At 41.1% G+C, this 26,023-nt stretch overlaps 1 protein-coding gene across 15 annotated transcripts in view; it reads right to left on the minus strand.

The window, feature by feature from the left end:
- Positions 1 to 12,654: 12,654 nt before the first annotated feature.
- LOC125456171 (elongation of very long chain fatty acids protein 1) overlaps positions 12,655 to 26,023 on the minus strand; it is a 79,756-nt gene continuing 66,387 nt past the window's right edge. For all 15 annotated transcript variants that reach the window (XM_048538989.1, XM_048538988.2, XM_048538994.2 and 12 more), the window contains 6 exons: positions 25,644 to 25,834; positions 22,980 to 23,060; positions 17,546 to 17,602; positions 16,365 to 16,470; positions 15,470 to 15,606; positions 12,655 to 14,527 (listed from right to left, as the gene is read on the minus strand). In XM_048538989.1, coding sequence (XP_048394946.1) covers positions 14,243 to 14,527; positions 15,470 to 15,606; positions 16,365 to 16,470; positions 17,546 to 17,602; positions 22,980 to 23,060; positions 25,644 to 25,834 — 857 coding nt within the window. In that variant the 3' untranslated portion in view covers positions 12,655 to 14,242. The remainder of the gene's footprint in view (positions 14,528 to 15,469; positions 15,607 to 16,364; positions 16,471 to 17,545; positions 17,603 to 22,979; positions 23,061 to 25,643; positions 25,835 to 26,023) is intronic.

The following is a 26,023-nucleotide window of genomic DNA, read 5'->3' on the forward strand; positions in this document are numbered from 1 at the left end:
AGCTCATACCCTCCAACCCTGGCAACATCTTTATAAATCTTTTGTGAACCTTTTCAGGTTTCATAATGTGGTTAGTACTGCTGCGTCACAACGCCAAGGACCTAGGTTCAATTCACACCTAGGTGGATTATCTGTGTGGAGGTTGCACGTTCTCCCAGTGTCTGCGTGGGGAATGCTGCTGAACAAAGAGATCTTGGAGCACAGGTTCATAGTTCCTTGAAAGTGGAATCGCGGATAGATAGGATAGTGAAGAGGCATTTGCTTGCCAGTGTCTGCATTGGTATTCACCAAGCGTTCCGATTTCCTCGCAAAGTCCAAAGATATGCAGGTTAGGTAGATTGGCTATGCTAAATTGGCTGAAGTGTTCAGGAATGTGTAGATTTAGGTGGATTATAGGGAAAAGGTGGGGGGGGGGGGCGATGAGTCTGGGTGGGATGCTGTTCGGAGGGTCACTATGGACTTTTTGGGTCAAAGGGACTGTTTCCACACTAACAATTCTATGATGATGATGATTCTCTGATCCTTCCTATAGCAGGGAGACCAGAATTGCATGCAGTATTTCGATAGTGGCCTAATCAAATGTCCTGTACAGCCGCAACCTAACTCCCAATTCCTATACTCAATGCACTGACCAATAAAGGCAAGCAAATGCCTCTTCACTATCCTATCTATCTGCGACTCCACTTTCAAGGAACTGTGAACCTATGCCTCAAGGTCTCTTTGTTCAGCAGCATTCCCCAGGACCTTGCTGTTAGGTGTATAAGCTGTGCACTGATTTGCTTCTCCAAAGTGCAGCACCTCACATTTCTCTAAATTAAACTCCATCTGCTACTCCTCAGCTCATTGGTCCATCTGATCAAGATCCTGTTGTACTCTGAGCTAACCTTAGCTGTCCACTCCAACTCCAACTTTGATGTCATCGGCAAGTTACTAACCTCTCACATTTATATAAATAATTTGGATGACAGTGATAAAAAGCAGTAGACCCAGCAACAATCCTTGTGGCACACTATTGGTCACAGGCCTCCAGTACTCCTCCATGTTGAACCACACTTGGGTCATAATGGTGCAAACTCTGGGGGATTTCAATGTCCACCACTATAAGTGGCTTGGCACCAGCATTACTGATTGACCTGGCTCGGCCCTAAGGCACATTGTTAGATTGGGACTGCGGCAGGTGTTGAGGGAACCAACAAGAGGGAAAAGCATAACTGACCGCATGCTTACCAATCTGCTAGCTGCTGATGTAACTGTCAACGACTATCGATAAGAGCAACTATTTTTCAATTGTTGTGGAGACGAAGACCCACCGTCATATTGAGAAACCCTCCAAATGTATTATGTGGTACTATCATCACGCTAAATAGGGAAGACTTTGAACATATCAAGCTAGTGAAGACCGGGCATCGTGAGGCTCTGTGGATCATCAACAGCAGCAGAAATGTACTCCAATACAATTTGCAACCTCATGGCCCAGCATATTTCCCACTCAACCAATGCCATCAAGCCAGGGGATCAACCCTGGTTCAATGGAGAGTGCAGGAGGGTATGCCAGGAGCAGCTCCTACAATACCCAAGAAGCTTGACACCATCTAGGATAAAGTAGCCTGCTTTATTAGCACCACATTCACAAGCATCCACTCCTTCCACCAATGCTATCTACAAGATGCGCTGCAGAAATTCACCAAAGAACCTTACACAGTACCTTCCAACCCCCTAAACCCTTTGATCTAGAAGGACAAGGGCATCAGATACATGGGAACACCACCATTTGCAAGATCCCCTCTAAGTCACTTACCATCCTAATTAAAAATATATTGCTGTTCCTTCATTTGTTGGTGAGGTAAAATCCTGGATCGCCCTCCTGAACGGCATTGTGGGTCAACACACAGCATGCAGACTACAATGGTTTGAGAAGGCAGCTGACTAACACCATCTCAAGGGCACCTCAGGAAATAGAAAGTGCTGGCCAGCAAATGATATCATGTACCAAGACTCCCCAAAGTCTATCTGTTTTCAATCCCACATTCCCAGCAAACACTGAAGAAACATATTCGTTAAAAATCTCCCCATCTCCTGTGGCCCCATACATAGATGGCCATCTTTAGGGGACCTATTCTCTCCTTAGCCACCTTTTCACTCTTAATATAGATGTAGAACTTGGAGTTATCTTTAACCTTATCTGCCAGATCCATCTCATACCCTCTTTTGCTCTTCTGATTTCCCTCTTAAGTGTGCTCCTGCACTTTTTATAGTCTTCTTGGGATTCACTTCAGCCCATAGCTTAAACCCAACGTATGCCTTCTTTTGACTGATCAGACCCTCAATATCCCAGGGATCCCTAAACCTGCCAGTTTTTCCCTCCACCCCAACAGGGACAGTATGATATCACACTTTGGAAAGCCTTCTATTTGCCAGCATTACTTTTCCTTCAAACAGACTCACCCAAATTGACTGCTGCTAGATCCTGCCTGATGGCCTCAAAATTGGCCCTGCTCCAGTTCAGCACCTTAAACTGTGGAATTGTCCTATCTTTCTCCATAACTATGTTAAAACTGAGAGAGTTATGGTCACTAGATGCAAATGTTCTCTAACTGACACTTCAATCACTTTTCCAACCTTGTTTCCTAAGAAAAAGTTTAGTGTTGCACCCTCCCAAGTAGGGCCCTCTACATATTGATATACAAAACTTTTTTGAGACACATTTGACAAATTCCACCTCATCAGGGCCTTTTATACTCTGGGTGGCGCAGTCAATACAAGAAAAATTAAAATCTCCAATCAATACTATTCTATTATTTCTACAGGTATCTGCAAGCACTCTACCCATTTGCTCCTTTAGTACCTACTGGCTATTTGGGGATCAATAATATGGCCCCAATTGTTTGACCATCCCCTTCTTTCTAAGTTCTAATCATATGGCCTCATTTGATGACCCCTTAATAATATCCTAAGTACTGTTGTTATGTCCTCCCTTATCAAAAGGGCCACTCCACCTCATCACTTACTTGTACTTCTGTCATGCTGCAGCTTCAGTATCCTGAAACATAGAGCCACCAGTCCTGTTCTTCTCTCAGCCATGTTTCCAATTTGGCTATAATAATCCAGTCCCCACAGCAAATCCATGCTCTGAGCTCATCCGTGATGCCAAGTAGGCCTTGTGTGTTGAAATAAATACACTTCAAACCAGAAATCTCCCCCGTCACTGTGCTGCTGACAATCTGGAATAATAAACTTGCTCTCGATGGCTAATATATTTTCTCCAGGGATGGTGATGTCTGGGACATTGTCTATAAGGTATGATTTCGAGATTATGATTATGTCAAGCTGTTGCTTGACTAGTCTGTGAGGCAGCTGTCCTAATTTTGGTACTCAATTCCAGATGTTAGCGAGGACAACTTTGCAGGGTAGACAGGGCCATTTTTGCTGTCATCTTTTCCAATGCCGAGGTTGATGCGCCTAATTTCATTTCTGTGAGACTTTGTAGGGACTGGTACTTACGAATGGCTTGCTAAGCCATTTCAGAGGGCAATTGAAAGTCAACCACATTGCTATGGGTCTAGAGTCACATGTAGCCCAGACTAGTTGAGGAGGGCAGATTTCCTTCCCAGGCAGGACATCAATAAACCAGATGGGGTTTTCTGACAAGCAACAATGATTTCATGGTGATCAGTAGATTCTTAATTCTAGGTTTATTTTTATTGGATTCAAATTCCACCTTCAGCCATGGTAGGATGCAAACCAGGGATTCCAAGCAGTGGATTCTGATAGGGGACTCAAGTCAGAATCACATACATACGTTTCTGCAGCTGACAGCAAGATATCAGAATGGTGTGTTGCCTCTTTAGAGCCAGGAGAAAGGATATCTTGGACAGAGTACAGAATATTCTCAAAAGGGGAGAGGTACCAGCAGGAGGTCCTTGTATAGATTGGAACAAATGACATAGGAAGAGGAGAGAAGGATGAGATTCTGAGAAGAGAATGTAGGAGGTTAGGCAGGAATTTAAGAAGTAATATCTAGTACATCAAGCTAGTAGGGGTAGGAATAGGAATAGGAATAGAAGGACACAGTAGATGAACGTGAGGCTGAGGAGCTGGTACAGGGGAGGATTCACATTATTAGATCATTGGAATCTTTTCTGAAGTAAAAGTGAGCTTTACAAGGATGGATTGCAGCTCAAGTGGAAGGGTACCAATATACTGGTGGGGAGATTTGCTACAGCAGCTCAGGAGAATTTAACATAGTGTGGGTGGTTCCAGGGAGCTTGTGAGGAAAGATATCAGTCTGAAACTGATGAATTGGGTAAAAGGAGTCAGTCAAACAATCAGGGCGGGCAGGAACAGCACAGAGAACGCAGTAGGACTGATAAATTAACTGCATTTATTTCAATGCAAAGAGGTCTGCCTGCTAAGGCGGATGAACTCAGGACATGATTTGGAAATAGTAGGAACTGCAGATGCTGGAGAAACTACAATACCAAAGGTGTAAAGCTGGATGAACACAAGGCCAAGCAACATCAGAGGAGCACAAAAGGTTTAGACCGTTTTCTGATGAGGGGGAGTGGTGTTTTTGATTGGGGGTAACAGCCCTGCAAAAATGTCTAGGGAAGTTACTTAGGTGAAACTGAAAAATAAGAAAGGGATGATCACCTGATTGGGATTGTACTACAGACACCCCAATAGTCAGCAGGAAATTGAGAAACAAACTTGTAAGGAGATCTCAGTTATCTCTAAGAATAATAGTGTGGCTGGGGTATGGGATTTTAACCGTTCAAACATAGAGTGGGACTGCTGTAGCGCTAGGATGGAGAGGAATTTGGTAAGCATGTACAAAAGAGTTTCTGATTCAGTACATGGATGTACCTACTAGAGAAGGTGCAAAACTTGACCTACACTTGGGAAATAATGCAGGGCAGGTGACTGAGGTGACATTGGGGAAGCACTACGGGGCTGGTCACCATAATTCTATTACTTTTAACATTATGATGGAAACAGATAGGCCAGATCTAAAAGTTAAAAGTTCTAAATTGGAGGAAGCTCAATTATTAGGCAAGAACTTTCAAAAGTTAATGGGGGTGGATGTTTGCAGGTGAAGGGACAGCTGGAAAATGGGAAGCCTTCAAAAGTGAGATAATGAGTCCAGAGACAGTATGTTCCTGTTAAGGAGAAGAGCAAGGCTGGTAGGTGTAGAGAATGCTGGGTGACTAGAAAAAAAAAAATTGAGGTTTTGGTTAAGAATAAAAAGGAAGCTTATACCAGGTATAGACAGTAGAGATCGAGTGAATCTTCTAAGAGTAGAAAAACAGCAGGAGTATACTTAAGGAGGAAATCAGGAGAGCAAAAAAGGGGACACAAGATAGCTTTGGCAAATAGGATTAAGAATAATAGAAGGAAGCCTACAAATACATTTGTTACGTAGTATTCAGCAGGAAGTTTCTTTGCCTGGGTTATATATCACCTTGGAAGGAGAATAGCAGCAAATTCCACAAGAGTTGGAACTATTTTACCATTTCTTCATTTATTTCAGCATCAAAATCCTAGAATTTCCTGACAACAGTGTGGTTTGATTAGTACAAACCACACTGCATGAATTCAAGATCTGGCTTAGCCCCACCTTTTCAAGTGGAGGTGCACAACAAGTGCTGACCTTGCCCTTTTGTGCCAAGATCAGCTAAAAACATTAACATCTCATGTAGTTTGAAAAGCTGGGGTGGGGGGGGGGGGAAGATGGTGGTGGTGGTGGTGAAGAATACAAGTTGTGGTGTGACCTCTTACTTATTTATCAATTAATCATTTTAATGACAGCATCTCAAATTAGCAAGGAATTTACTTTTATATTTATGCTGTGCTTTGGAGCTCAGATCAGATGAAAACAAAAATGGCTTAAAAAATCTCCTATGGGTACAGATGATATCCCTGTTCAGTCTAAAAAAAAACTTATGAATTAGATCCAAAGTTGAGAAATTAAGCATGGTGAATTTAAAATTACACCTAAGTATCAAATCCTTACAAAATATCTGCATCCAGTGCTGCTTTTCCCAAAATACACAGATACAGAAGCTGTGTATTTCTGTTTGCTAAAATCAAAACATTCAGTCCCCTACACAAATTTTGACCTTTTGTCTTTATGTTTAGAGAAAAATTCCACTTTAACAATTCTCAAAAATGGGATTTGGGTTTCACTGGAAGAGTGTTTTGAGTTGTGACAACATTTGAGTGAATCAGGGAATAACAGAGATTTGGAGATTACAAGCACCATGAGCTGGCAGCATAGGCAAGAGCAAGGAAACTGAAGATAAATATATGAAGATAAATACAGCATTGGTAATTCTACCAATAAATATTGCACCATAAAAACTTCAACCTTTAGTGCCTAGATTTGTCCATTCTTCTTCAGTGTTAACACACTTTCAGCCATGGGTTCAATCTCATTCCAGACATTTAAGTGCACTCAGTGGTCTGGGATAATCAATTAGAATTAGCTTTATTGTCATGTATACTTTCCACTGTACACATTGGAGTACAATTTGCTGCTTATAGCACCATCATCTTTAGGTACCCAAGTCCCTAGGTACAGCTTTTTCAGCTGCAGTCCCTGGAAAAGTAGAAAAGTGGAAAGAGTCCAGCATTGCAGATTTAGAAATAAGTTATAAAATGGAGCAGAAAGCTCAGAACAACAGACTTCCAACTCGGACTATATTAGCATCCAGCCAGTCATCCAGAGTGGGCCTTGACTCCAGGCTACACCTGGCTTCATGAGGCCAGGAGTTTGCTCTGGAATCACCTGGAGACCGAAAGTCCACAGAGGCAATGCCAAGAGACAGCCATAGGCCAAGAGGGCACCACACTGGATCTGTGCTGAAGCCGCGAGTTCGAAGGTAGCACTGTCCACGAAGATTTCTACTACCCAGAGATTCAGCTGGGATTTCTGATCTGCTGTGATATTATTACCCAAATGTATATTTGGCAACCAACCACACAGATGATCTTCCTACTGTTCATGAGACCATAACAGACAAGTCAGCTGTTCAATACAGGGACTGTTGCAACTTGCAAGTACTTCATTAACTGAAGTTGACTGTGCCGCATGTGCGCAAGTTACATGCTGTGTTACATAGAGGGCATGTGTATGGCATTCAAATTAGACAAACAAAGCATAATGTAGAATGGCCAGAGTTCAACAGGAATAGCATCTATGGTATTCACTGAGGCAATGCCTCTTTGTCCCATACTGTGGAGTGATACCCAACAAGTGGTAAGTGGCCATGTTGTCTCGCATAGAGAGAAATGTCATGATTCTTTGTGGAATAGAGCTAATAGGCACTAGATATTGAACAGCTTTACAATAAAAAGGTTTAATATCAAAAGCAGCAGACATGATGAGCAAATAATTTGCTCATTAGGACATTTAGTGTTTGAAATATCAGCCTACAGCCAAAGTATGTTGGCTCAAATGGTGGCCTCTTCCGTAATGACCTTTTATGCCTGTACAAGATTTTTGTAAGAATGACTTAGTCCTAACCCCTTCCTACTTCTGGGATTAGCTGGTTATAGGCTTTAAACTGTTTACAATTTAGAAAGGCATGATAAACATGTTTACAGCACTGGTGTACCAGAGGTTATTTCTTCCATCCCTCAACACACACACACACGTCAGGAAGACAGGAAGTGATTTGTTCTCAGAATTAACAGTGCCAGTATGAGCATGATTAATGGTGGACTTAAATTTCCTGCCCTTTATACATTAAAAGGAATAAGTGCTTATCAGCGACAAGATGCTGTGAAAAGGGACAACACAATCATCCAAGCAGATCCGACAGCGTCTCCCCTGCGTACAAGCCTTACCCAATAACTTCCCTAGATAGTTTAGTTTAGCAGAGATATGCAGAATCGCATTCTTACCCTCCTTTTCCCACCCCTCCCACCCCCACCTCACCTCCATCCCCAGCATAGCACCATTGCAACTTGGAGACAGTTGTTTTGTTATACATGAAGATTAAAACAAAAGTCAGCTGACATTATTAAAACAAGCTTTCTGCTCAATGCAAAGTAGTACAGTTCAATGAATTGTTTTAACTGTTCAAGGGATCACGAATTTCTCTTTACTCAAAATACAATGAATAAACAAGCAATGTGAATAAAAACCTTCTGTAACAACAAAGCTAGAATTTATATAGCTTCTTTGATAAAAGAGTACCAAGGAGCTTCACAATTACATTATAAAAATGAAAGCGAAGACCCAGAAAATAAATGTTAGGCCAGATCACCAAAAGCTTTAGTTGGAGGAATTCACTAAAGATAAAAGAGGAGCAGTAGAGTTGTAGAAGAGTGGAAATTCTAAATATTATGACCCAAACACCTGAAGGCATAGGCAGTTGGGGGTGGGGAGGGAAATAAAAAAAGAAATAAAAGTCATGAATGGTCAAGAATTAAGCTTCTCTCTTTCTCTCCTCTCTCTCCCTCCCCACCGAGGAGGATTGTGGTGTTGGAGATTAGGGATTAGGAGGGGACAGATTTGTAAACCAGGATAATATTTAAAATTGTCAAGACAGGAGAGTTGATGCAAGTCAGCAGGAACAAAAAAAAAATGGGATTTGCACGAGCCAAGTCATAGGCAGACAACCTGCAAACCAAAAAAAAAACTAAGTAACAAAAATGGAACAAATGAGGGAGCGGAGTGTTGGCATGGGTGTGTTGTCAAAAACTCAGTCAAATACAATTCAATTCCAGGTCTGTATACAGACTGGTTTCATCTGACTTGAGAACTAGGGTTAAAAGGATGCTAGGGTAGGAAAGAGTTGAGTGAGAACTGAAAATAAATTCTTCACAAATCTTCCCAAAGTTGAATTACAAAGTTCTGCTAATCATCTGTGAATATCAAAAGCAAAAATTTACTAATATCCTCAAAAATGAGCCAACCTGTGACTTTCCAACTTCATGACCACAGCTGATGCAAGTTTATTGCACCCACAGGCAAATAAAAAAAAATCTAAAGAAAACACACAACTGCTAGTTTAGAAACAAACCCATAGCAGAAAAACAATTGAATTAGCTAGAGTACGGTGAAGACAAATGGGATGACAAAGCTGGTCTCACCCTGAAAACGTGCAGCTGAGTGCCATTCACTCCTATTCCAAAACAGGGGTAGATGTCGCCCCCAGTACTCCCTTACTTCCTGGAAATAGCAAGTGGTTACATATGGAAGTGGACTCCTTTACAAATGGCAAAATAAATCTTCACCTACCATCAACCACTTCCAGAGATAAGTGTGCACAAGATACACATACTTGAAACTTACACCTAAATTAGTTGAGAATAAGGAGATATCAATAATCACGAAGAGTCCTACAGCACAGGAACAGGCCCTTCAGCCAACCTCATCCGTGCCGCATGGACACATACACAGCTTCCCCTCAGGTCCCTTGTAAAATTTTCCCATCTCACCTTAAACCTATGCCCTTTAATTTTGGGCTCACCTACTTTGGAGAAAAGATCTTGGCTATTCATCTTATCTACGTACCTTATGATTTTCTAAACCTCTATAAAAGCCACCACCTCAGCCTCTGACATCCAGGGAAAACATTTCAGTCTCAGTAAACATTCATGAAAATAATTTTTACACCATTTCCAGTTTGGGAACATCCTTCCTATAGCAAGCAGAATTGTATGCAGTACTCTAGATGCAGCTTCACCACTGTCTTGCACAGCCACAACTGGACATTCCAACTCATACTCAATGGTCTGACTGATGAAGGCAAATGTGAACAGTTTCTTCATTACCTTGTCTGCCAGTGATGCCACCTTCAAGGAACTATGTACCTCCACTCCTAGGTTTGTGTGGCAACACACCCCCATGGTCTATCATGACCTGTACAAGGCCCACCTTGGTTTGCCTAACCAAAATGCAGAATGGCATTTAATGCTGATTAAATGAGATCTACCACTCCTCAGTCCATTGGAATCTTGATCAGATAGACAATTGTATCAAAATAACTTCCTTCAGTGTCTACTATACCAATTTTGATGTCATCCACAAACTTAACTATGCCTCCCCAATATGCTCATCCAAAAATCCTTTACAGAAAACAAAAAGTGGACCCAACACTGATCCTTGCAGCACATCATTGGTCACAGGTCTCTAGTCTGAACAAATGGTCTGCCATCACCCTGTGTCCTACCATAAAGTCAGTTTTCTATCTGGTTAGCGACAAAACAAACCTGCAGATGCCAGAATCCAAGGTGGACAAACAGGAGGCTGGAACAATACAGCAAGCCAGGCAGCTTGCTTTGTTTCCGGTGGGCTAGCTCTCCCTGGATCTGGTGATCTAACCTTACTAACCAGTCTGTCACACAGAACTTTGCAGACTTGAACCCCATGTAGTCATCTACCACTCTGCCAACATCTATAATCAGTCATACAGCACAAGTAGACCATTTGGTACAACTCATTTCACACTGACCAGAAAAAGTTACCACTCTGGTCTCTTTTATATCATCTTTTCCCTCTCACCTTAAACTTCTGCCCCGGAAGTGTGGACTCCACCACCCTAGGGAAAAACCATTGTCTATTCACCCTATCCACACCCCTCATGATTTTATAAGCCTCTAAAAGGTCACACTGCAGCCTCTGCCGCTCCAGGGAAAATAACCCTAGCCTATTCAGCCTCTCCTTTTAGCTCAAACCGTCTAGTCCTAGTAAATATTCTAAATATTTTCTGCACTCTTTCCTATCCTTCCTATAGTGGGCAACCAGAATTTCAGTATTCTGGAAGCGGCCTGAATGTCTTGTACAGAAACATGACATTCCAACTCCTATACACAATGTTAGGGCCAATAAAAAAAGTAAGCATACCCAATGCCTTCATCACCCTGTCTACCTGTGACTCCGCTTTCAGGAAACTGAATCTGCACCCTTAAGCCTCTGATCAGCAACACTCCCAGACCTTACCGTTGACTGTATAAAGACCCACCTTAGTTTGCCTTACCAAAAAAGGCTACACCTCAATGATGGAAATTAAACTCCACCTGTTACAACTCAGACCATTGGCCGATCTAACCAAGGTAGTGTACTCAGATAATCCTCTTTATGGTCCATAGTGTCATATGCAAATTTACTAACCACACTATCTTCATTCACTTCTAATCAAGTCTATCTATGACAAAGTGGACACAGCACTGATCCTGGTGGCACACATTGGACTGGAGGCCTGACCAAAAAAAACAATCCATCTCCTACCATTAAGCCAATTTTGTAACTAATTGGCTAGCTCCCCCACATCATATGACCTAACCTTACTAACCAGTCTACCATGTTGAACTTTGAATGCTTTGTGGAAATTCATATCAATGTCGACCTATCTTCATCAACCTTGTCACTTTAGAAAATACGATTTTCCACACAAAGCGCCACAATGACTACCCCTAAATCAGTCCCTGCCTTTCCAAACGCACGCAAATCCTGTCCTCCAGATTCCCTCTAACAGCTTCCCACCACTGACGAGGCTCACTGATCTGCAGTTCCCTGGCTTTTCCCTCATGTCCTTTCCTAAATAATGGCACCACATTAGACAACCTTCATTTTTCTGGCACTTCGTTCATAGCTCAGTAATACAAATGTGTCTGCAGAGGGCCCAACAATCTCTTCCTACAAAGTTCTTGGAAACATCAGATCAGGTCCTGAGGATTTATGTATTTGTTTTAAAAACCTGCAGCACCTCCTCTTTTGTACAGAGGCCTTAAAACATTATTTCTTTCCAAGTTCCCTAGCTTCCATGTCCTTCTCCACAGAAAATACTGATGCAAAACATTTCTTGGTCACCTTTTTAAAACTCAAATTTGGGACATTATTTCCCACAAACGTTGCCATGCCATTTCAAATCAGCCTGTCCTTTTTCAAATGCATGTAGATAATCTCAGAATCCAACACTTTGGGCTCACTGATCCATAGTTCCCTGGCCTTTCCTCACAGCCATTCTTAAATAATGGTACAATATTAGCCACCCTCCAGTATTCTGGAACCTCACTTGTCACTGTGGATAACGAATATTGCCATTAAGAGCCCTTGCAATTTCTTCCCTAGCTTCCACAATGTTAAAGATCTCAATCTATAGTGAAAAGGCCTTAAAACAAGTTTCATTTACCACAAAAGAGAATTTCAAACACCATGTCAGATTGCCAAAAACAAACAAGGTCGTTTGGTCAAGAAAATCTGCTGCCTCAGAGGCAGAAAAGAGTAGGCTAATCCAAAAGCATTGCTGTAGAAATACACAAAACATTAGATTGTGAGGATGTACATTGATTGTGAAACACAGGAGATGTCCAGAATTGCAATTAACTCACAAATTCCATTTTCATCACACCAAAATAACTTGAGGGTGTAGAGGGACTTCACTGGTTAAACATTTTCCTGGTACACAAAAATTCAGGTCCAGAAGGAAAATGCAATTAGTTACCAAAATAAACTCAATGGAGTCTCAAGTGATTCAGTAGAGCTACTAAACTGAAAAAAGTTTACGTTCTGGAATTAGACATTAACATTAGGATAAATGGGAGGCAAAATTCCAGTAAGTGTTAGGAGTTCCAAATAAGTTTGCAATTTGTAGTCCACAGAAAATGGATCAAATGAAATGACACTCAAGAATCAGACCAAACATCTGAGTTTCCAAATTGAATTTATTTCAGAGTCAGAAAATTCCTATTGGAACGTGCTCCTGTGATATCATAATCCCATTAGATATTCCTTCACTGTTATTACTCATGGGGATTTTCTTGACTGCAACAAGATAGATTTGCAAAGAACTAAAGATTATAGCTGTAGTGCTTTCTTTCCCCTACCCTGCTCTGTACTGTACTTTCTACCCCTAAAATAGAGTCTGATATGGCTAATAAATGCCATTGAGTTTATGGCCAGGGGTTGTATCAAAACGATGCTCACTTTTGTCTACAGCATGCAGCAACTGAAGGGAAATTGCCGTGTATACACAGTATCAATTTAAGTCCAATTAATCCTGCAACATTGGGTTGGAATAGTACAGCTGAGAATAAAAAAGGGAGGGGGATCTCTTGAAAAAAAAAGTAGGAAAAAAAAGGAGGTATAATTCCAGCAAGTCCTAAGCTGAAAGTTTGCAGCCTTCTTAAAAGGAATGTTTGCTCTACCACACATGGATTAGACAATTCTGATTACAGCCACAGTATCCATTTCAGTAGACCTCACTCTCCAGGGACCAAGTAGAACTCACTGATAGCGGGTGTGAGAACTACCCTTTGACTGGCTTGTTATTCTGTCCCCATTAGATGACAGATCAAGAGGAAAAGGGTTACTCATGGGACTCTCTGCCTACAGGGCATTTAGCAAGTACTGAATGGTTAAAAGCTGACTCTACCTGCCCACCACAAAAACGTTAATAAAAAATTCTCTGCTGTATGGACCACATTAACACTGTCCCATCTAGCAGCTTCTCTTAAATATTGTGGTTTCCTTCATTCCCAAAATATACAGCAACATTGCTAGAGTCAAGTAAATAAAAATCTAAAAAACCTAATTAGTATAATTACATTTTATAGTGCCAAGAGCTTGAAACTTCATTTGTAACTAGATATTATAAATTACAAAAGACAGACCCAACCAGGTGGGCCATTTGAAGTAAGTCTCATATGGCCTTCAACTGCTGAGTGATGGTGGCTAGAATCAACAGCATTACAGGTTTAATTGTTTGCAGATTTTCAGAGGAAGGGTTAAAGGCAACACCATTACACCATTAGTTCTTTGCAGATCTGGGGTATTATTAGATGCAACACTGGTGGTGGAAGAGGATAGCAGAGACTGGAAAATTGCACGTGTTCAACTGCTCAGGAAACAGAGCACCCACAGATCAGCCTGAAGCACAGACGAGCGTTGAACTGGCCTTCTCGTAGTCAGAGGCATGGGGTCCACCTTTCCCATGTTACATAATCTGCTTTATCCTTGCAACCAATGTCAATTAGAGAAGTGCAAGGATTCCAAACAAAACCAAGACTTGATTAGCCATAAACCCATCATTTGTTAATTACACAGGATCCTTAAAACATTTAGTCAGACAACTTTCCCCAGGTTGAATTTCAACGTGGTGCCAGAGTGATCAAATCGACTGCATGAAATTCTTAAGTTCAAAACCAGCTTAAATCGCTGCACCCTCCCTCCTGAAAACTTGCCAAAAACAAAAATACAATAATTGGTTTTATTTTTAAAAAAGTTACGTTCCTGCTAATTGGTCTTCACTTTTCCATTCATCACCTCCCCATTTTCCAGCAAGTGCCTGCCATTTTCTGCTACTGGCCTTCCATTCTTCATGGCTGCTTTCTGTTTTTGTTCTCTGCCTTTGGGAAGCCTCCTGCCCTTTGTGTACGCTTGGTACCAGAAGTTGGAGAAAAGGATGAAAAAGAATGTTCCATACATCCACACTAGGTGGATGAAGATGGGGAACTGGTAATCACAGTGATCCATGAAGTAGTACTGGGTGACGTGCAGAGAAACGATGACAAACTGGACCTAAACAGGTAGAAAATGTTTAAGAAATAAAACTTTAATAGCAGATAATGTATCTCCACTGATAATGGATTGTTGGGCGGGGGGAGAAAACGCTGGAAAATAACTACAACTAAAGGCAAACAAAATTTGATTTGACCTAGATTACTAACACCTTAGCAGTATTTTGTTACCATTCAATCCAAAGTTGCTGAGCTGCTTAAACCATACATCTAGTCTCATAAGATGGCATATGATGCAAAATATTTCATGGCACTTCAATATTATGGATATTTGTCCCCATGGTGATGGGCAATATTTACTGTCAACCTTAGCACAGAGAATGGGTGTTCAAAATCATTTGTCATTTTGACAAAAATAAGGAGAAATCATCTCCAGTGCCAGCTAGTGATTCACAAAAGAAACTGAAGTGACATGAAATATCCAAGAAAGTGTGTTGTGGATTGCGCTGACAAAGAAAAATCATAACATTAAAAACCCCAAAGCAAATGTGCAAATTAATAAAATGTTTTTGTATTGCATAGTTTGACAATCTTAATGATGCATTATCTCGTAATTATTTCATGGGTTGTAGCTTGTGTCAATTGGCTGGCATTTCCTATAACCACCAGTGATTAGACTTTAAAATTACTTCACTAGCTGCAAGATATCTAGAAGTCACGAGAAAGTGGTTTTAAGATCAGTACTTTTCCCTTTGTTATCAGATTTTCTGACCACACTTGCAGAACTGTTACTGGCTGAAAAATCACATTGAACTACTGCACTGGCTTTAAACTTCTCCATGTTCCAACATGCTGTATACCAGTCTTTTTAAAAAGCCATAGCTCAAATGTCTTTCCCCTGCTCTCACCATGCCAGAATAAAGAGTCTATGCCATTTAAAGCAATGGTGGGATACAACACCTCACCCTTTCTGATATACAGCTAAATACTAAATACTACTGACCAGCTGTATCGCTGTCATATACTTTTTCCACCAGAGGTATTTCTGAAAAGCTGGACCGGCTGCAGACAATCCATAATAGAAGTACATGATGACATGGACGATAGAGTTCACCATAGCATGGAAGGATCCCATACCACCTGCAAGACAGCAAGCCAAAGACCAAAACCTTTTCATTAGATATTGCTATTCATCTACAAACAGTATCCACTTGCCTTTAGCTACTCTCTATAACAAAGTATCCCAAGCCTCAGAGGAGTGGGCATTGTAAAACAAATTTTGGCATCAAACTACAAAAATTAATCGAAGTCTTGATGAAGATGTACACAAGGGAGATGGACAAATGAATCTTAGGTAGCGAAATCCACAGCTTAAAGCTGAGGCAGCCAAAAGGTGGCAAATGTTAGAATCTGAAAATCAGCCGAGTCCAAGTGGCCAAAACCAGAATACCGAAGAGTTAAAAACTGAAAAACTGCGGATGCTGGAAATCAGAAAAAAAACTGCTGAAAAAAGCTCATGTCTGGCACATCTGTACAGAGGAGGTAGAGCATCCCTGAGGAAGGGTCACATGACCTGTAGCATTAACTGTTTGCTCTCCACAGATGTTGCCAGATCTGATCTGCGGAACTTTTCCGGTTATTTGGTTTTGTATCAAAGTTGAGATTAGGGAGGAACTTCTAGATTGGATACAGGATTGGGGGAAACAACGTGGAGAGATTGGAGATCATTTCTTTTTGATAAAGAAAAATGAAGTGCTGTCTGACTGGGGACCAGTAGGTTAGCTAGCATCCAAATGATTAGACAAGACTTGATGCAAGATAGCAAACTACAAGCTAAGAACATCCAAATGCTACTTGCCAGAGGAAGGAAATGAAGTCCAATAAAAATAAAATTGTACCTGGTCCGAACTTAACTCCCCACCACCAGGTCCAAGGCATGATGGAATGGTGGAAAATGTGAAGGAAGGTAATCTGGCTGTTTTTCTTTCGCAAGACAAAGAACACCTGAGACAGAATGACAGCAAGAAAGCACATCAAACCAAGTGACTTGGACAAACAAGCAGCAATGACAATTGGAGTATCTGAATAGAGTCACTGTAGTAAGATCCAGGTTCTCGGACCAAAAAGATTGTCTTTTTTAAAAAAGAAAACTAAGCAGATTTAAGTTTTAAAAATGTCACATTGAATCTCAGGTTGTCACTAACACCAAGTCCAAATTTTAAAAGAAGTCTTAAGTCTAAAAATACCCTCATTAAAATAAAAACAGCTTTTTCAGCAAAGTTAGGAAGATGATACATTCTATATTAACTACCAATCCAACACACGGACTAAATGTTGAATTTGCTCCATGACTCCTTGTTTCCTGGTGTCCTGCTATTTAGGTCTGCAAAACAGAACACCTGTGACATAATGGTGTTATTACATCCTAACAGATCTGTAGAAAATCAATCAATCCTGAATCATTGTGCAGGGTTTTGGGAGGACGGTCGTGGAGGAGGGATGCCGAATTCAGGTTTTTGTCTTATGGAACAAGGAAAATCAAGATTTAACCATGAGGGATCAGTACCAAGATAACAAAGTGTGAAGCTGGATGAACACAGCAGGCCAGGCAGCAGGATCAGTACCATCCTGTTCTCCCTAACAGCCAGTTGTATTGGTGATCTGTTTTCTTCTTCCATTACTTGCAGGAAGTTTCAAAAGGTCTGAGCAATAAGACCAGGGTAACGAATACTTGGGGTGGTCTTCTGCCACCTCCCTCACATGCTTGAAATATGAATTAAGTTTTTTTTCCCTCCAAAGTATCCCAATAAGTAGCCATTGCATCTTCACTCTCCTCCATTCCACACCCCCCACCTCCTAAATTATGCAAAAACTCCAGACTGAAAATATCTACAAAAAGATTAATAGGAAGTGCGTATTATATATTTCACAAAAAAGTGGAAAGGAAATAAAGTTATCTAAAAGAAAAACAACTTTCAAATCCATAACCCGGCCATTTAAAGCAGACAGCTTCACATTGGTAACAAGTATTAAATGAAGGGCTGAAATAAGGACAATCATATCAATTAGTTATACTCACCGTATCAAACAGTTCAACAAATTTTGAAAATAAGAACAGCCACGCCACACGTACCATCTGGGGAAAGAAAGGAGGACACCAAGAACTTTAGAGCTTGCATACCTAACACACAGTTAGCTGAACCTGACCCAGCTTACACCAGTCCTCCAGTCAGACTATTAAAAGGCAGGATGCTACTGATAGTTTGAACATGGAAAAAAATAATTGGTGCCAGAAAATTAAAAGTCCTTCAAGTCTGGAGTAGCAAAATGCTAGATAACTTTCATCGTCTGGGGATAAAAAAAATTCTGTCCAATGTCTTTCATTTCATTGAACCTAGAAAGTTAGAGGTCAATACTATTAAACAACTAGAGCCAGAAAGGCAGCAAGAAATAAAATCAAAGAAACTGGGTCAGGAGTAAGCCATTCAATAAAGAACAATCAAATTGTGAAGTAAAAGCCACTTTTGTTTCAGTGCGTGGTACCCTTTCCTGTTAATAATGACTCATGTGGTGCTGAGCAGAATGGAAAGCTGCCTCACAAACCAGTACAATCCTACCTGAACGTGTATTACAAGGCAGAATTCACTTACGAAGTCACAACACAAACAAAGACATCCCAATCACCTACAGCCCACGCACTTGTCACATGCACTAATCACTGCTCAAAAAGCTCACTCAACAGAAGCACAATTTAAAAATATTTTGATCTGATGATCAAAGTGGAACTGTAAATTTTAAAACCACAAGAGACAGGCCAGGCAGTATATCACTATTAAAACGCTGTCTTAGGTGATGAGTTAAAACTGAATTAATCGAAAGGTAGATTACAGATCCTGTTTAACGAGGAGCAAGCCTCCCAATGAACCGGACACGACCAGAGTCCGACACAGCTGGTGCTGGGACCTCAGCTTTTCGATGTACTTCATGAATGAAAATGATTGTCAAATTGAAAGCCTTTATTGAACTTAAAACGACAGTGATAGGCAGCAAAGGTAAGCACATGCAGCTGAACCACAGATCACAATGTGTCACTGAATAGGGGAACATGTCTGAGCATCTAAGATGAGAGCATTAGGCCAGTCATTAGGGAGGCGATGGCCTCGTGGTATTATCACTGGACTGTTAATCCAGAAACCCAGATAATGTTCTGGGGAGCCAGGTTTGAATCCTGCCACGGCAGATCAAATATCTGAAATTAAGAGTCCAATGATTCCCATGACTCTATTGTCGATTGTTGGGGGAAAAAACTCAGTCACTAATGTCCTTTAGGGAAGAAAACTGCCATCCTTAATGGTCTGGCCAACATGTGACTTCAGACCCACAACAATGTTGTTAACTCTGAAGTGCCCTGAGCAATAAACTGCTGCCTAGCCAGCAATGCTCTCATTCCATGAATGAATGGAAGGAAAAAATTTTGATCAGTAAGGTAGTAATAGGGCATAAATTTCAAGAGAACTTGCTGAAAGTGGCAATATTAAACTGTTGGAAGGTACATGATTAAGTTAATTGTCTAGGCATTGTTCAAAATCAGTCAATTTCAACTGTTATTCAGTTCAGAGTTAAAACTAATTAAATTAGGCACTGAATGTGTCTGGTGAAAGTAAATTAATAAAACTGGCATTGACCCAGCAAGCTGAAATTAATGAAATGGAAACAAGCATGGAAATAAATTAACAAAGCTGGCATAGAACGGGGTGGGAGAAAGAACAAACAAGTTGGTGGGGGTGCAAAGTTAATTAAATAAAAAAGGCTTCACTTAAAAAAAAAGAGGGAGCCAAATCTAAAGGAGCAGAAGAGTAGATCCCACTGGGACAGTTGCTCGCAGCAGCTTGTCTGCCCACTAGGGAGAGTTAATTTACGATGTAGAGGGGCACATAATGGTGTCAGAGGGGTTCAGGGTCAGCAGCGCGCATGCGACAAAGGCACTTATGTACATAATGAAAAATGAGAGAGACAGAGAGGTCCTGCTGCAGCGATCATAGCTGTGCCGTTCACCAGGGCGGAGGTGGGGATAGTGCGCGCACGCACGCCGACGCACGCGCACAGAGACACTCATGTTTGTCTCAAAAGCTGATGAGCCGCACAGGTTAAGTGTTGTGGTAAAGTGCTACTGCTCTCTTGGTCCTCAGCTGTGGCAGGAAGCCTCACCCCATTTCCAGTGTTTAAAAGCAGCAGAAATTCAGCTGGACACTAGCACCACCGCCACACCCCTCCCCGCCAACCCCAAAAAGATCTGCTGTGGGGACAGAAATTTTGAGCACAAATTATCCAGTTCTCTATTTAAGAGAACACATTACTCCAGGCATGGGATGAACAGGTTCAAAATAAAATCTCTCAATTATATTGCATGTTTTAATAACCAAGACTTCCTATTATGTGTCATTATACCCAATGGGGTGCTTATTACCATTGTCATGAGGGAAAGAAGTCAACAGTAGTTCATCCCACAATAATAGTAAACAACCACCATCGCCACTAGATAATTGATGTTTTAGAGTATGTTGATTAAATTTTAGCAGGACAGTAATGAAAAACTTCTGTTCCACTTCAAAAAAAGTAGTGAAACTACAGAATCACACCCACCCAAGGGATCAGACAAAGTTTAATCTGAGCACAAGTGATCATTATAGCCATGGTTTCTATCCATGTCTACTTTACATGCCAAATCACCATTCATATGAATTCTATTTGCCAAAACACATTTGTCGCTGCACAGTACCATCATCTCAGTGCTAATGGGACATGCCATAAAGTTGTTGGTTTCAGGAGTACCTTAAAAGTTTTTTTGTTATCAGTATTCCAGTAATAGGCCATTAAATCAGGACATCCTGACAGGAGACTGAACAACGCAGTTATTGCCCTCCAAAAGTTAAACATTCATAGATAAAGAGAAGGGATTTGACAGTGACAAATACACAATTCAGTAGTGGACTGCAAACAGTCCCGCATACACCAGCTAGGTTATTGACAAGGAGCTTTGGGATCAATCTGCAGTATTTTTAAACTATTCCTGTATTAAAATACACAATCACCTAGGATGAGGTATCTAATAGAAACAAACCAGCTCCTTTATGGCCAGCACTTCAATGCAGAGCAACTACCAGTAGAAACCAGTTCTGTGTCATAAGTCAAGCTTTGAAACAGAATCATCACAGGAACAGGCCCTTCAGCCAAGCATGAAGTGCTGATCACAATGCCATTCTGAACTAATCTCATCTGCATACACATGGTCCATATCCCCTTCTTCCTTGCCTGTCACGGTCTGTACACCTCAAACTTTGCTCACGTAGCTGCTTTTACCACCTTCTGGTCATGCATTTCAGGTACCTAACTTCTTTTTTTTAAGGAAAAAAACCTTTGTATATCTCCCTTAAGCTTTTGCCCTCACCTCAAAGCACTTACATTTCCACTCTGGGGGGTGGTGTAAGATTCCTACTCTCCACAATATCCATGCCTCAATCTTTTATACACTTTTATCAGGCGAGCCCTCAGCCTCTGATACTCGAGCCAAAATAAAACTCTAGCAAAAAAAGACAATAGCATGGGGATCAGAACCACACACAATACTCCAGACATAGCCTAACAAGTCTTGTACAGCAGCAAGATGACTTGCCAATTTTACTTGAACCAAACCATGAACGTTACTAAGTTTTGGAAGTCTTTGGATTCTAGATAACTTCTATATTTACACTAATGTACATCTAAAATCAGCCAAGTCAAAATAGTAAGTACAGCTATTACCGATCAGGTCCTTCCTGGTCATGCAGTCTTTGTATTCTCGGAATACAGTTAAAGATTTCACTGGTAAAGCTAGCAGGCAATCAAGCTGCAATCAAGGTGGCAGAACACCCGAGTTGCTAAGTACCATCCAGAGTCGCAGCATTTCTTCCTCATTCTACCCAAAATCCCCTTTTTTAAAATGGCATCCACTTTAAAACTACCTTTCAAATATGGGCATCAGGAAAGGAAAGTGGTGTGGATGGAATACTCACACACCATTTTACGAGGACAGCATCCAAGTAATTGGCACAGGATGACAGTAGTGCAGTGGCTCAGAGTCAGTCGTACAGCACAAACAGAACAAGGCTCTCCAGCTCCAGCAGCCTGGAACTCCCAACAGCATGCTTCAACAACCAATGCCCTCTCAGCTTTTGCTGAAAACTTGACAGCAATCTAGTAGCCCCCAGCAGGAAAATGGGCTGAAGAGGCAGAGTGGTGGCGTGGCTAGTCCTCAACAGGCCCACCAGCCAGAGGGAAAGATTCTCGAAAGAGACACTTATCCAACTCACCTGGTATATATCAGGGTAGTGCTCAAGTTCAATAACATCCGATTATAATAATTTTTAAAATATGCATTTTTTCCTCTCAGCAACTTGCTGTCATAAGACTGTAAAGTTACGAGCAGACTATAAAGCATTCGGCCCATTGAGCGATTTGATCACGGTTGATGTTGCTCCCCATTACCAATCAAGGGGCTCTGTCTTAGACAGAATGACTTGGCCTCCACAGCCCTCTGCAGCAACATGTTCCAAACATTAACCACCCTCTGGACGAAGAAATTCCTCATCCTGGTTTGAAAGGCTTGTCTCCCTGCTAAGGCTGAGCCCTAAAAGATGCTAGTGTCTCCTAGAGGAAACATCTCCACATTCGCTCTATGCAGGCCTCTCAGTATTCTAAGTTTCAGTCAGGTATTCCACCACAGATATTCCCCCCTCTTCCCCCCCCCCCCCCCCCCCACCCCCACCAGCTCTCCTAAACTCCATTACTTACAGACCTAGAGTCACATATGACAAGTCCTTCATCCTCAGGATCATTCTCGCAAACCTCCCATGATAAAATCTAAAATTGTCAGGTCAGCAGAAAAAAAAACAACCAGTAGCTTCAGAAGCTTTGAAAAATGTAGCAAGGAAACTGAGGTAGAAAGGAGGGGTCAAATAGCAGGGAAATATCAGAGACTAGGGCTTAGACAACTGAAGACCCATCCAATCAAGTGAATAAAATCAGAAAAATGCAAGAATCCAGAGTTTGAGGAGTGCAGGTATCATAGGGCTGGAAGAGACTGGCAGTAAAAAAGGAGCAAGATTTTATCCATGAGAATGTTCAGGCCAGTTGTTGCTTGACCAGGAGCCAATGTAACTGAGCACAACAGGGATAGTGGAATGGGACTTGTGACAGATAGTTGTACATTACCTGTATTGCTACATTAAGACTTGGAGTGCAGACAGCAGTGGGTTAGAGAGTGGTCACTTCTCAGGAAGTCAAGAGGGCATAAAACCAGGTGTCAACAGATGAATCAAGCAAACAGTGATCTTACAGAGGTGGAAATAGGAGGAATCAGGCCAGAGAGAAAAGTTGAGAGCAAGGAGAAATAAACAGTGTTTTGATTTAAGTCAGCAGACCGTCCATTAGAACAGGGGGGGAAAAACAAGAAAAAAAAAACAAACGGCACTTACTCGAAGAGCTCTGGGGCTATTGGAATAATCCACAGGATCACACCGGAATGTGTATCCTGTAGCCCAGCCAGCCATCAAAAACTGCAAAACATTAAAAACAAAACCGAATTAGCATTCCAACAGGGCAATACAGCATTTACAAGGTAGAATCCATTCTTAAAAAAGTGGAAGGAAATGTAGAAAACTGATGCAAAGATAATATTATCCATTGAACGTAATGGAAGCAGAGTAACCTTAGATTCACTGATAATCTAACGAGCAGGGAGCCAATAGATGTAGAGCAGTCGGGTCCTTAAAAGTACTGCGCTTCTTAAAGATACAGCTCATGGCTTTGGGGGTAATATGTTAGCATGAATCCAAAAGTGGCCAACAGAAAACAACTGGAATAAAAGTATAGCCATTTTCAAATAATTATTGCAACCCAGAGCGGCACTCTGACCAGGGCTGGGACCTCAGCCGTTTATTTCTGGAATTAATGACAATTCCTTCTAAAAGGAAAGGCTGACAGCATTGTCACTAATTTGCATCAGGGACAGAGCGAGGTTAAGCAAGTGGGTAAAACATGGCAGAGGGACTTTAAAATTTAGCTAAGAGTTTATCCACTTAAGCAGCAAGAAGAGAACAGCATATTTAAATGGAGGGTAACTGCAAAATATTGTAATATAGATGGTCCTGGGATTCACACACAGGGATGCCTAAACTTAATACACAGGTACAGCAAGCAATTAAAAAGGCAAAGGGAATGTTGATCTTCAATGCATGAGGGATGGATTACACACAAAGGGACTTTGCCTTAACACAGTAGCTTTTTAAACTCTTAAGAATTAAAAGAATGAGGAGGTTGGGCTTTTGGCCATTGAGGTTTGTGTCCAGGTCATCTTGTGGAAAGAAAGAACCAAGCAGCATTGGAGAAGAATCCACACTGGGAGGACTGTGCCTCATTAGGGAAAACCTGGAACTAAGAATAAGGGAATTGCCCATTTAAAGAGGGAAAGAAGAAATGTGTGTTTTTGGAATTTTCTACTTCAGAGCTGGGTCAATGTACTAGATGACATTTGAGTCTTAAGTTATAAAAAGGCAATCAAGTGCCTGGAAATGAGGAAAATTAACATGAAACCAAGACTGAATTGAATGATGGAGCAGACACGAGAGCCATACAACCTACTCCTGTTCCAGTTTTCAATGTAACATTGAAAACTGGATCAGTCCAGACAGACTACAAATGTAACCAGACATTTCTTGGTACAATACTTCAGAACCTGAGCTGTTCCACTTTGTGGTTGGTGATTCACAGGCACTACACTGTCAAGAATAAAAGGACATCTTTCAGTTGGGGAAAAAAAGTGTCCTTGTGACTTGAAGGCAGGATGTTAGAATTTGTTTGTAAAAATGGTTGGAGCAGGGAAGTGTTGGTGGTCCCTTTAAAAGATATGCTTTTTCTAGGCTGGGACTTTGTCAAAAGAAGTCTGCAGGCAGCAAAGAGTGTTTCAATTGAGAACATCGTATCAAAGGCCATATGGTTAGCAGGCAAAACAGCATTTTTACCAAGACAACAGGTTTTTTTTTTTAACTTCAGCCAATTAATTTCAACCAGGCCCTCAAAGCCAGAGTAAATGCAAATCAATGGTTTTGACAACTTTGGAACAATCCTACTGTATGAAATTTATAGATCAAGGGATAAAATAGGAGGACAGTTGAAAATTGGCGAGAGCACAAACAGCCAACAAGGGGGGTGGGCGCACGGGAAGAAGGGGAGAAGAAAACTGAGAAAGAGGGACAGAATGAAGGAAAAGGACAAAAAAAAACACTGGCTCACAAATCTAGGATCTCATAGCAAGCATCATCTGCACAAGGCAGAATGGCACGCTTAGCTAATATTCCTGATAAGAATTCAACAGAGGAAGGAGTTCCTAAAATGGAGGACAGCAGAGAATGCAAAGAACATTCCATTCCAGGAGACATATTCTGGCTGTATTTCTGAGATTAAGCTTTTTCTTCTGATTTGTATCTGTTGGAACAGCGTACCATTACAATTGTGTTTTCTTCGGGAATAGTTAGCAGTTAAGGGAGAAATTGTTCCATTTGTTAGTAGTTCTGTTAATTTGTTCACTGTTAGATAAATTGTTACTTGTTAATTGTAGAGTGACTGTCAGGAGTTCATTTTATTTCACCGCTCCCTTTATAAGGGATTGGAGGCAAGAGGCAGGTTTTACCACTTTTCACATTTCCCTTCACAGATTACGAGGGGAGGCAAGCTTCTCTGGGTGTTTCAGGTTTTAATGGGGTTCACTTCCCTTCCGTAATACAATTGTTACAATAAAAGTAGATAAATATTTAGATCGCCAGTATCCATAAAAGATGTCAGAAATTTAAAACATATTATGTTTGGCTAGGAATTGAGGTCAGAACTAGTTCCCATGAGAAGAGGCTGCTAAGTAGCAAGTCAAAGCATTATTTGCAAATTCTTCACGTTGCTGCCTGCTTAGAAGTTCAGCTTCAAGAAGTTAGTTCAACAACTGAAAAAGTAAAGCCTTATAAATTTCATCTGAGACAACATTCCTGAAAACTTCAAGATGAATACATTTAACAGCTCTACTATCCTCAAATAATTCAAACCAACAAATCAAAAGCAATACTATCCAGCTAAACAAAGAGTAGACTTACCTCATATACTATGTACATCGAGAAAAACACCAGTGCAAAATTATAGACAACCATAATCTTTTTAAGGTCAAAGGGCTTCTTGCTAGCCATGAATCTGGGTCCCAGCGACAGTACAAAATACACGTAGAACAAGAGGATAGCAGTCATAGGGACTGGCGATACCATTAGTGGATATTCTTCAATCCTTGGATCTGACGGGGGAAGGAGAGGCGGGGGGGGGGGGGGGGGGGGGGGGGGGGGAGAGAAAGAAGAAAAGAGACAGAATTATAAATACCAGCAAACCCACATCCCAATTTGTAATCTGATAAAATTAGAAAGATGTATGTGGTAATGAGAAGAGAAAAAAAACAACTGTCCTGGGCTTCTTTCCATGTGTCTAC

Source organism: Stegostoma tigrinum, chromosome 8 (genome assembly GCF_030684315.1).
Source record: "Stegostoma tigrinum isolate sSteTig4 chromosome 8, sSteTig4.hap1, whole genome shotgun sequence".
NCBI classification, from domain to species: Eukaryota; Metazoa; Chordata; class Chondrichthyes; order Orectolobiformes; family Stegostomatidae; genus Stegostoma; species Stegostoma tigrinum.